Below are 12128 nucleotides of genomic sequence, written 5' to 3' on the forward strand. Positions count from 1 at the left end.
GCTGCGGATGGGGCAGAGGGCCCTGGAAGACCCGGCCCTGGCAGGCTGGGCACGTCAGGCAGGGCTGCAGGGATGGAGGAGACCGCACAGACACACGATGGAGGCTCAGAGAGGTGAGGGCCCGCAGGCCCCCCTGTGCTCGGGGGAGGCTGGACGTGGCGGCCTCACCAGGCAGTCCCGCTGCAGCGTCTTGACGAGCGCGGAGAAGGTGTCTGCGTCGAGCAGGAGCCCCTCGGGCATGTCCTGGATGAAGTCCAGGTCCTTGTAGGTGGGGATGCTCTTCTCCTTCTCCTTCTTGCTCGCCCGCCGCTTGTACGTGGAGCCCTTGAGGTCGAACTTGAGGTGCATCTTGACCACGCGCGGCAGGATGTTGTTCATGACCACCACGCGGATGTTCTTGCCGCCCGACTGCACGCAGTACAGCCCGTAGAACTTGGGCAGCAGCGTCCTCGGGTTCTGGTTGAGGTTCTGGGAGGTGGGGAGGGGGGAGGGGTCAGAGGAGTGGCCGTCCTCAGGAAGCGCTCCCTGGCCACCTCCTGGGGGGCAGGCGCCCCCTTCCCTGCCCTCCCAGCATCCTGATGGGAGCTGGGCACCATCTCCCAGCAGACGAGAGGCTCCAGGAGGACCCGCTGCAAGTGTCAGGGCCAGACCGGGGGTCCCACGTGCCCAGCCCACCCCGGGGTGACACAGGGGCATGGCCGCTGGGCACTGTCCGGGGCATGGGTTGGCAAGCTCCAGCTGGAGGGCCAAATCCGAGCACCCGCTTGTTCTCACGTGGCCGGTTGAAGGTAGAGTTTTGTGACACGTGAAGATTACGTGTTCACGTTTCCGTGTCAGTCGGTGAAGTGTCACCAGCACTACGACACACCTGCTGCTCCCTCCAGGCCCACGGGGCCCTCCCTGCGACATCGGCAGGGCTGAGCAGGGCAGGGAGAGGCCGTCTGGCTCCTTCCAGAAAGCGTGCTGAGCCCCGACCGAGGGGAGCCGGGAGCCAGGGGCCCACCCAAGCCCACGCACTAGGATGAGACACCCCAAGCGGAGAGGGGTCCACGCACAGCTGCCGAGGAAGGGCGGGCCCACCGCTGCCAGGTGCCAGGTCGGGCTCAGCAGGGCAGGTGGGCGCTCGGGCCGAGCCAGCTCCACCCCGGGGCGGCTGGATACGGAAGCGGAGGCTCCTGCTTCCACCTCCACTAGGGGGTCTGTTGTGCCCTTTCAGGTTGTGAGTCACCCGGGGAAACGCCAGCTGGTGGCCCGCCCCCCTCCCCCACGCCTGAGTCACCAGCTACCCAAGCCCCACGAGACAGGATTTCTGGGATCTGTGACTCGGGGGTGCCGTGTGTGGGGGACCGCGTGAGGGGGATCCTGTGGGTGAGGCTCAGTGACCCAGCAAGGCCCCCGCAGCCCCCAAGAGGCGGGGTGGTGCCCGGGGCCCCTGCTCCGGCGCCTGCCCTGTGAGGGAAAGGAGCTGGGGGAGGGGGCCGCAGGGCAGGCTCACCATGTAGTAGCCGGGCAGCAGCTTCTGCAGGAACTCGGCCTCCTTGTGCATCACCGTCTTGATGATGAACTCGTCGTCGCTCGTGACGTAGAAGAGGGAGCCGCTGGCGCCAGGGTTGGACAGCTCGATCAGGGGCTCGTTGCACAGCGAGTACTGGGGGGGCAGAGAGTGTGCAGGTGGGCTGCTGACACCTCGCAGCCAGCGGGTAGGGGAGGGCTCTGGAACAGGTCACTGTTCCTTTTACAGACGAAGAAATAGGCTCAGAGAGGGAGACCGACGTGCCTGAGGCCACACAGCACGGAGTCGAACCCTGGCCGAGCCAGCAGCCGGGGTGCTCACCTCCTAGGGCCCAGTCCTTCTCCTGTTGCTAACAGACCCGGTCGGGGTGGGGTGCTGACACATCGGGCCACACTCACTTCCCAACCACTACCCCTCCCCCCCCAGCTAGGTGAGGCCACAAGAGTCAGCTCTGGCCAGTATCTGTCTGTAGAAGCTTCTGAGTGGAGCTTTAGGGAAGACTCCCTAAGCGAGTGACAGAGGCGGGCACACTTGGAGTTTGGGACCTTCCCTCCATCCCATCTATTTCCCACCCGGAGTGCTGACGCGAGAGCTGGAGCCCCAGCAGCCACGGTGGACCACAGGGTGACCTTTGGTACGGAGACCACCCTCCAGAACAGCACAGAGGGGGACCTGTGCCTCTGGTGAGCAGCCCTTAGCCCACCTTCTCTTCCACTGACATCTGCTTCACCTCTGCTCTTGCGGTCCAGCAGCCCCACACGCCCTCCCACCAACAGTCAGTACGTTCTGTGGACGCGGGGATTTTTAAGCGTGTTGTTGGTGGAGGGTCCCCAGCGCCTAGGACGGTGGCCGGCAAGCAAAGGAGTGGACAGGAAAGCCCTGCAGGCTGCTCTCCCTGGGCCCGTTCAGCTAGGGAGCCGGTGAAGCACTCTCCAGGGTGACGGACAGCTGTCTGGGCTGCCTTTCTGTCCCTGCACCCCCAGTCCTGACTGAGCACCGTGGGTATACAACACGGATAAGGCCCCAGCACATTCCCCACTGGGCTGAGAGTGTAAGACTGGGGCCGACAGGTGGGGATGGGGACACAGGGAGGAGCAGGATGCCCCCCCACCCCCACCGGGTGCCACGTGCTGCCCCTGGCCCGGGGAACAGCAGCGTGCTGGGGGTGTCCTGCAGAGGCTCACATGGCCACAGCAGCACGGGGAAACAAGGTGTCACCAGCTCCAGTGTGGCCGTGCCCCCGGGGAGAAGTGAGCTACAGTGAAGCCTGGACCCCAAGACCAGGCGTTTGCCATCACAGCACACCCTGCCAGCCCTGGGCTGACTCTGTCGAGGGCCCAAGACCAGAGGGCACCCATAACCCTATGCCCCAGCAGTCAGCGTTGCCCAGCTGGATGAAGACCCAGGGGATCGGGAGCCCCCACCTGCTCCTGGGTGGCACCGTGGGAACCCCGGGGTGGGGCCCGGTATGCCAAGCACTGACCGCAGTGGGGCTGGCTGAAGGTGCGATGGGCACCCCCCGAGGCGTGACCTCCCAGGGACCAGGTGGGGGCTGTCGGCGGAGGGGAGTGGAGTCAACGGGCCTCCCACCTGCACTGGCACAGGCAGCCAGCAACCAGCTCAGGGAGGCAGCGGGTGTGGAGGGAGACCCACGGCCCTCCGTCCATCCGTGGCAGCCACGAGGCTCAGGACAGCCGGGCAGCATGAGGGAGATGGTGCAGGGGGTGCCCAGCCCACCCTGGGCTCTGAGGGAGAAGGGACACACCTGGGGTCACCTGCCGTGACCCCACCCTGCTGGCTGGCCACCCGGCCAGGAGGTCCCTGTGTTACTTCTTCTCCCTCAGGCAGCCAGGACCCCGAGAGGCCTGACCCCAAATCCCCACCAGGCCACTCCCTGAGGGCAACTGCTATTAGCCATGTGGTTCCAGAACATTCTCTGCTCATAGACTTTTGGACAAAATCATTCCTTTCCCACCACTTGTTTCTCTCAGCACTATCCCCCGTCTCCCGCCAGCTGGGGTCAGCCGTACCGCCTTTGGGGTTTGCCTGTGAGGAGGGACGGTGGCTGTGGGCTCCAGAGGCCCAGGACACCAGCCCCCACAAGGTCCCTGCTTGCCCCTCGCTTCTGCCTTATAAGAGGGAGAGCTGACGTTAACACCAGGACGCAGCAGCAGTGGGCGCGCCCCCATGAGACTCAGGACCAGCGGCAGCTGCCAGAGAAGTCTCTGACCCAAGGCAGTGCCCGTGGCCCATGGGGACCCCTCCAGGAGACAAGACCCCCAAAGGGGCAGCGCTGACAAGCAGGGATAATGATGCCGTCTGGGTGCCCGCTCCAGCTGCACCCGAGCTCCCGCCCCTGCTGCAGGAGCGTCTCTCAGTCCCAGGGGCCTCGTCCCCCTGTCGCTGCAGCAGGATGGGTCTTGAAGGTGACAGAGAGGCCGAGAGAGGACCTCACCGTGTCTGAGTCCCCACCCTGCAGCCAGGCCACGCGAGCTGGTGCCCGCTCCCCGCTAAGGGCACGGAGGCCACATCACCACGGCCATTCGTGCAGCAGGTCTCCGCTCTACTCACGAGACCTCAAACCTAGGTGGCCCTGGGTCGCTTCCACTCCAGGACCACCAGGCCGTCTTCGCTCTAATGAGGCTGCAGGACCACGGGGAAGGTGTTCACGGGGCTGCAGGGGACAGCAGGGGTGGCCGTGGAGCATGACACAGAGCCCGTGGTTGGGGGACCAGGCCTTGGCCTTGACAAGGGGCCCCGTGCCTTCTGGGCACCCCCGGGCAGCTAGAGAACTTCGGGACCAACGCGCCCCTGGCCGGAGCAGTGCTGGTTCCCTCAGGAAGTTGCACCCACGTTCCTGACCCGCGGGAAGCACCTGCCGTGGAACCTGCTACGCGGCGGTCGTGCCCTGACTAAGGTGCTCACCAAGTAATCGTCCGGCCGGATCCCGAAGAGCTCCCGGAAGTAGCGGAAGGCGACGGGTGCGTAGGTCTTGAACCTGAAGTCCTGGAAGTGGTGGGCAGGGGTGAGGTTGCTGCCTTCACTGTGGAGCAAGGAGGGAGGGAAGCCCGTGAGGGACGCTGGCTTCGGGGGTGCACGTGCCCAGTACGCCGGCGGGCGCACAGCCTCCCCTGGTGGCCAGCCCAGAGAGCAGCACGGGGCCCCCGGGGACCAAGGGCCATGGCCCGTCTCCAGCTGTGTCCCAGTATCCACTCCCGCCCAGAATAAGTCCACTGCCGGCCCCTCCTGCCAGTGGGGGCGGTCACGAGCCTGTGCGTGGCCAAAGAGCTATGGGCGGAACAGAACCTGTGCCATTTCCAGGTCCTGCCCTTAGAGAGAAGGGGCCTGTGCTCCCCTTCTCCTTTCCCTTCCAAAGGTGGAATGCAGGTGTGATGGCAGGATCTCAGGCAGCCACCAGACAGCACTGGCTGGCAAAGCTGCACATGATGGACCTGCTGGAAGGAACAGGGGCCCCACCCGGGGAGCCGCCTGAGCCCTGGACCGACTGCCTATCAGTTCTTTTCACATGAGAGAAAAAGAAACTTCAGATTTTCTCTTCCTGTTTTCTCCCAACCGGTCACACCGCATCTCTCTGGTTCAGTAGAGAACTAGGACCGCGGCAGATGCGGGGTCAGACCTCCAAGCCGAGCACGTGCCAGGAGAGACCTGGGCGATTTGCAGCAGAGCAGGGCGCTCCAAGAGCAAGGCTGCAGGCACCGCAGCGGCAGCTCCACGGCGCAGGGCCGGGCCTACCTGGGGAAGAAGATGCTCTCCACGACGTAGAAGTCTTGCATGAGCACGTCACGTTCTGGCTTGGAGCTCAGATTGCCCACCGTGTAGCCGATGCCCAGCTGGATGGCCCCCTTCAGGGTGGAGGATGTGGTCTGCAGGGAAACCCAGCTGCATCAAGGCCCTTGGCCCCCAGGGTGACCGGCAAAAGCAGCAGCCCCCCCGGGCAGGAGGTCGGGGCGCATGCCCAGCCTGCAGCTGCACTCAGGCACCCGCCACCACCACCAGGCCCCAGGGCACCTGCCAAGTACTTGTCACAGACCTGCTGGCCTCTGTGTCACTTAGCACACACGGGCGCACAGCAAGGAGGTGGCCTGGCTGAGACTCCAGTATCACCTCACGTGGCCCCAAGGCCTGTTTTCCATCTAGGTTCTAGAAGTTTCCAACTTCTCAAAACTGTCCTGACTCAGGAAGGGTCAGTCTACTGCCAGGATCTTTTTTCAGAGGTGGCATAAATTTACAGAGTGACACCCCAACTCCACTTCTGTTCCTTCTACCCATCCTCCCAGGATGTGCATCATCACGCTGGGAGAGTGACGCTGCTGCTGTGCCTCAGTTTCTCCACCCATAGTTGGGCACGGAGATGGCAGTACTGGCCATCCTGGGGCTGCCAGGCGTTATGTGGTCTGAGCTGCCAGGGCTGAAACCTGCCCACACCTGAAGGGGGGGGAGATGGGAGTGACAGCTAATGGGGACGTCACTTTGGGTGACAGAAACAGTCAGCGCTACGACTGTGGTGATGGCTGGACACAACCGGGAAGATGCTAGAAACCATCTAACTTGGAAAGGGTGAGTCACATGGTCACCCTTCCTGTGCACCCTGTGGCCTGGCCTCGCTCAGGCTTCCATCAGCTCAGCCCCACGTTCAAGGGAAGGAAGAAGAACGGCATGTCCCCCTCCCCAGAGGAGCCAGCAGGGCCGGAGGTGGCAGGTGACCCCTGCAGCCACCCGAGCATAGCACCCGACGCCTGTGACGTCAGCGACAGGAGGCAAGGACATCGCTGGGATGAGGGGCCTGCACGAGAGCATGTGCCTCCAGCCAGATCCGGGCACAGGGCTCGCCCGACCCTGTGGGGGCCCAGGACGGCTGGGGGCCCCACCCCACCAGCTAAGGGCAGGAGAGAACCTTCTTGTAGGTGGTTTCACCAGATGCGTCCACGCCCCGATGACCCAACTTCTTCCCGTGGCCAGGACCCGGCTGTCCAGTCATCAGCGGGGCCTGAAGAAGAGGAAGTAGGAAGTATCAAAAACCAGCACGGAGGTGCCGCTGGGGCCAGAACACTCTGGAAACCCTGAGCAGAGAGGCTGAGTCGCCGGGTCCTGACAAAACACATGGGGTAGAGGCTGGTGCGGGCAGGCGCCAGGACAGAGCAGGTGGCCTGTCACCCCAGGGCCCACATGGCCCAACTCTGCACACCCAGGAGGGCCCACCCCCAGGCCGCTTCCGGCTCCCAGACAAAGGCAGGAAATCGGCCAGCACAGCCTCCTTGCAGGGTCTGGCACCACTGACACAGGGGCCGGGTCATTCCCTGCGGCCCCCACCCCTCGGGGCAGCCCTGCCCTGGCACGACGACCACAGATGTCCCCAGACACCACGCGGTGGCCCCCAGGGCAGAGTCACCCAGCTGGGACTCTGGGCTGGAATGGCCGGGGGCTGAGGGGCACGGTGCCCCCGGCCTGGGCCCTCTCTGGGGACAGCCGTGGCAGGCCTGACAGACCGGTGCGTGAGCACCAGCACCGACGTGTGACTCCACGGGAGCAGTAGTGGAAGGGGCGGGGGGGCAGCTGGGAGCCCGAGGCCGAGGCAGCCAGCAGAGGGGAGCCGGGCCTCCCGGGGGCTGGACCGTCACTGACCCTCAAGCGTCATCTGTGCACCTGCCGCCATCCGCAGAGCCCGCACAGCCCTGCGGCCCCCAGCTGGGACGGCTCGGAGCAGCCCGACCCACTGCCCCACTGCCCACGTCGGGGCCCAGCAGCCCCTCCAATGCCCCACCTGCCCCAGCTCCTGAGCCCGGCTGCCGTGTGTTCTGCACCCCGGCCGCCAGGGGGCGGGCTCTCCCGGCAATCGGAAGGCACGGCCCCTGCCCTGCAGCCCTCGAGGACTCCCCAGCGCCCCACGGCTTGACACCCCCTGGGAAGCCCTCCTCGCAAGATGCCACGTGGCAGGTGGCATCCAGGGGACATGGATGCCTGGGGCTCGGCAGCTGGCACGGGCACAGGAACGCCACCCCTGGGCCGCTCCTGGAACGCGGGGCTCCTTTCAGGACCAGGGACCAGGGGCCAGGGACCAGGGACCAGGGATCGGGGATCAGGGAAGGGCTGACGCCACCCCCACCCCCAGCAGGGCTGAGTGGGAGGGCGGCCCAGGCCCCACAGGCGGCACCCCCAGGGAAAGCTCTCTGGAGCACGACCGACGACGCGGGCGAGCGCGCGGGGACCCAGGGACGCTACAGTAAGGGTGCTGGTGACGGGCACTGGGCCCGGTCCCGTCCTCCTGGGAACTCCGCAGGGACCTGCGCGTGCCGGCTGCCTTCCCACTCTCTGCCCCTCGGTCTCCGGTCCCTCTGTCCCTCACTGTCCGGGCCGGGTCCTCGCTCTCCCCGCCCCAGCGGCTCCCCTCCCCGAAACTCGAGACGGTGGCCAGACTGCAGGACTTTCACCGCCTGCCACTGGGGCCCCCGGAGGTGCAGTCAGCTGCCCCGGACCCCGGGCCGGTCTGTCTCTGGAGAGGAGGAGGGTCAGGCGGGCACAGGACACTCACCTCCGTCGGGACCATCTTCTTCTGTGCCAAGCCTGCGGGAGAGAAGGGAGAGGCTTCAGCCTGGAGCCGGGGCGGCCCTCCACCCGCTGTCACCACCCTGCCTCCGCTGCACACAGGTGCCTCTGACCCCACTCAGCCCTGCACCCTGTGGAGGGATGGGAGGACCGGGGGTGTGAAACGGGCAAGGATGCCAACCCACCACGGACGCCTCAAGACGTCAGGTCCCCCGTGGCAAACAACTGGCTGAACTGACAAAGCCGTCTACGCCCGCTGGTGGGAGCAGGGGCTAACAAGGAGAGGCTCGGGCCCCCGATGGGTCGGTGGGAAGGGCCAGGTGTCCAGGGCTGCGGACACGGCCCCCTGGCTCCTGTCCACACAGTCCCCAGGGAGAGCTGCTTGCCACGGAGAGAAGTTGGAGGCAGCAGAGGGCTTTGGGGGGCCCTCCCCCCAATCCTGGCTCCCGTGAGGCCACCAGCGACCTCTCTGAGCCTTGGCACCCTCCCCTGGAAGGCAGGCTTCTGCGGACTGTGTGTTCAATGGTGTGATGGCAGATACGCCCACCCCCTGCGGATGACGGGCTCTGCAGGGGGGCAAGGTGGGGGCGACCCTGGGTTCCCGGGGCCTCACGAGAGGGAGCCAGAGGGTGGGAGCCTCAGAGACCGGCGGACCCCCACGGTGGTGAGGACAGAGGAGCCGCAGGCTGGGGACGGGGCACCTCTGGAAGCTGGGGGGCAGGAGCGGGTCTCCCTGGGGCCCCGGGGGGTAGAGGGGGACCAGCCCTGCCCACACCTGGGTTTAGCCCCAGGAGACCCCTTTAGGGCCTGTGACCTCCAGAGAGTGACACAGGTGTGTGGTTTTAGACCAAGCCGTGGTGACTTGTCACGGCGGCAACAGAAGCTCATACAGGGTGTCCACCACGTGTCCGGCTGGCAGGAAGGCAAGTAGGACCAGGACACACACTGCCCCCACCTGCAAGGGCTCACAGTCGGGGGGTGGGGGGCACAGAAGGCCTGGCCAGTGTGGGGAGAGCCAGGAGGAGGGCCTGGGGTGACGGGTGAGGGGTTGGGTCAGGCCAGCAAGGGAGGACTGGGGCTTTTCCCCCAGGGAGGTGGGAGCTCTGGAGGGCTGGGGGGGGGGCGGGGGCTGGCTCGGGTGCTCACGGGCGCCCTCTGGGGGCCGCCGCGGGGAGGGCAGGGGGTGGGGAGGGTGGGGGCCCAGCTGGGGTGGAGGGGCGGTAGAGAGGGAGGCGATGGGGTGCACCAGGTGGAGGCCCAGGAGGGAGAGGGGTGCGCAGGTTCTGAAGGTGTCAGGTTAGGCTACACTCACTGGAAGCAAAGTGAAGAAAACAAGAAGTCGAGAATGACTTCTCGGATTCAGAGGATTCTGACTGCAGCAGTGACAGGACAGGACACATGGCCTCAGCCGAGATGAGCGACGGGGCAGGACGGTCGGGGACAGCGTGGCCGAGCTGAGTGAGGGACGCCCCAGACCCCCCGGCAAGGAGACCTCCAGGGTCAGCAGACCTTGGGGGCGGCCAGGCTGGAGACAGGACTGTGGGCGTCGTCCCGCCATCGACGAGGGAGAGCAGACGAGGCTACTAATGGGAATAGGGCTTCCTCCAGGGGACGAGAATGTTCTAGAATCAGTGTGTGCAGTTGCACCACATTGCGAACACACGAAAACCAAATTGTAAGCTTAAAAGTGTGAGTGACGGCACATGGATTACACTTAGAGGAAAAGCGACCCCAAGGGGCCCTGAGTCTGGGCCAGCAGTGGGGAGGGGGGTCCTCGTTCAGCCATAACCACCTGCGCCTCAGCCATATGCTGGACATGGTCTAGCCAAGGAAACGGGCTCGGTGGGCAACTGGCCGATACCAGGGGGACACTGGCTGCCAGGCGCCCCCAGCTTGTCAGGGGCGGCGTGGCAGCTCCAGGCCACACCAACACCAGCATCTGAGACGCCGTCCTGCCCGGCTCCTTGTCCTGGGCCCCGGCCACCCCCCTACCTGGGCCCCAGCCAATCCCCTGTCCAACTCCCTGGGCCCCCACTGCCCTGCCCGGCTCCCTGTCCCGGGCCCAGCCACCCCCGTCCCCCTGCCCGGCACCCTGGCCCCGGCCCCCTGCCCCCCACCTGGCTCCCTGTCCTGGGCCCCCGCCGCCCTCCTGCTCAGCACACGCTGCTCCCACGCCTGCCGCCTTCTCCACTCAGGAACCGCTGCGCCACCCTGCAGACCCTGTCCTGTCCCTCCGGGCGACAATGACGTCAACATCCGTCCTCCCCGCAGGAGCTGGGGTCCTCCTCCCTCAGGGCTGGCCTAACTAATGTTTGCCGACTGACAACCGTTCCTCTCCCCTCCGCACGCACATGGGCTTCAGCAAGAGCCGCTTCTCCACGTTTGCTTCACGTGGAAACTGAGGACCCCAGGACCAGACATTAGCCTTCCCATCAGCCACCTGTACCCTTACAATCCGTCCAAAACCTGCCCCCATCCCTGACCCTCTCAGCCCATCACCTGGACCAGCATGGTCCCCTCCACCCCATCCCAGGCTCCTGCCCTCACCCACATCCGTCCTCCCCGTGACGGTCACCAGAGGGCGCCTGTGAGCACCTGGGTCAGGTCCCGCCCTCCTCTGCCAGCAGAGGGGGGGACACGATGACGACAAGTCCAAGGCCTCCCTGGGTCCCCAAGGCCCTGTACGACCTGCTCCATCCCCTCCCTATCCTCCCCTCCTCTCTTGGGTCCTGCCCCAGGGCCTTTGCACAGGTTGGGGCCCCTCCCCACCTGAGACACCACTCCCAAGACACTTGAGGGGTTTGTTCCCTTGCATCGTCCAAGACCTGGCTCAAACGTCCCCTGCTGTGAGGTGTCCCCCCCCCCAACCACCTCACCCCAAACAGCCCCTCTGAGGTCACTCCTCACCTCCGGCCTGCTCAGTCTCCCAGGCACTCAGCAGCACCCGGCGCCTCTATGCGATGTCTCCCCCACTACGGGGAGACCGGGTCTCCCCTGACAGACACCTCCAGCACTCTCTGAGGGCAGGTCCCCACTGGACAGGGGCCGCAGAGGGGCACGAGGCCCGGCAGCTCTGCGCTGAGGCCACGTGCCAGGGCGGGGCCGCTTCCCAGAGCAGGACTGCCGGGTGCCCAGGATGGGTGCCGGGTCCCCATGACTCAGAACAAACAAGAAAGCACGGGGACAAGGCAGGCCGGACCAGCAGCCCCGAGGAGCCAGGAAGTGGCGCGGAGGCCCGGATGCACACTTCCCTCATTAGCTAGAACGATCTGGCCGCTCTGGCCTCCTGCGGCCGGGCCTCCGGGGCAGAGCCCTGCGGGCCGCCTGCGAGGAGCCTGGGGGAGCCCGGCAGCCTCTGGGGGCAGCGCCCACCCTCACCCCGGTCAGGCTCGGCCGCCCGGATGCTCACAAGCCCCACTTGAGAATCCTGTCGCCGAAGTGGAAGAAAGTCTCCCGTGGAGGAGCGAACGGGGCCAGGTCTTTGCATCCACGTGATGCTCTGAGCAGCAGAGGGCGACCCCAGAAGCCGGAGGGCACCCCCGGAACCCTGCGCCCCGAGGTCCATGGCGGGGTCTCTGCCAGAGACCGGAGAGCCCTTGGGGACCGGCAGGCGGCCCCCAGCTGAGGGCTGGATTTCGTGCCACCTGCTGACCGTGGCTGCGTGGCTGACCCCAGGTGAGGCCGTGGAGGAACCGCCCCGCTGAAGCTGGGACAGAATCACGAGCAAACACGCAGGTGTTCTCGGCATTGGGGTGGTTTGTTTGTTACGCAGCATCAGCGGACTGAGGCTGGTATTATACGCGCACGTGGAGAGTGTTTCTAAAAGGAATACAATGACCTATTACCAGGGACTTCGGGGAGACAGAAGGGAAATAGCATTTTAAGTCTTGTGTCCAACTAAAATTCCTTACATTCAAGACAGCGTTAAAAATATTCAAATGGTAGATGATTAAGTCATACAAAGGATGAAGTGCTGACATGCGCTGCCCTGTGGACGGACCCCCGAGCCCACGACCCTTGGGGGTGGGGGTAACCAGACATAGGAGGCCCC

General features: G+C 65.6%; 1 protein-coding gene across 8 annotated transcripts in view; it reads right to left on the reverse strand.

Moving 5' to 3' along the window:
• Nucleotides 1-12128, reverse strand: part of PIP5K1C (phosphatidylinositol-4-phosphate 5-kinase type 1 gamma) — a 49228-nt gene that overhangs the window by 19275 nt on the left and 17825 nt on the right. For 7 of the 8 annotated variants that reach the window (XM_041761032.1, XM_041761025.1, XM_041761026.1 and 4 more), the window contains 6 exons: nucleotides 8064-8095; nucleotides 6429-6521; nucleotides 5267-5397; nucleotides 4439-4556; nucleotides 1496-1648; nucleotides 169-468 (listed from right to left, as the gene is read on the reverse strand). In XM_041761032.1, coding sequence (XP_041616966.1) covers nucleotides 169-468; nucleotides 1496-1648; nucleotides 4439-4556; nucleotides 5267-5397; nucleotides 6429-6521; nucleotides 8064-8095 — 827 coding nt within the window. Of the gene's footprint in view, nucleotides 1-168; nucleotides 469-1495; nucleotides 1649-4438; nucleotides 4557-5266; nucleotides 5398-6428; nucleotides 6522-8063; nucleotides 8096-8262; nucleotides 9065-12128 lie in introns of those variants that run through there. The other variant, XM_041761030.1, reaches the window with a different exon arrangement.

The sequence above is a fragment of the Vulpes lagopus genome, chromosome 7 (genome assembly GCF_018345385.1).
Source record: "Vulpes lagopus strain Blue_001 chromosome 7, ASM1834538v1, whole genome shotgun sequence".
Lineage (NCBI taxonomy): Eukaryota > Metazoa > Chordata > Mammalia > Carnivora > Canidae > Vulpes > Vulpes lagopus.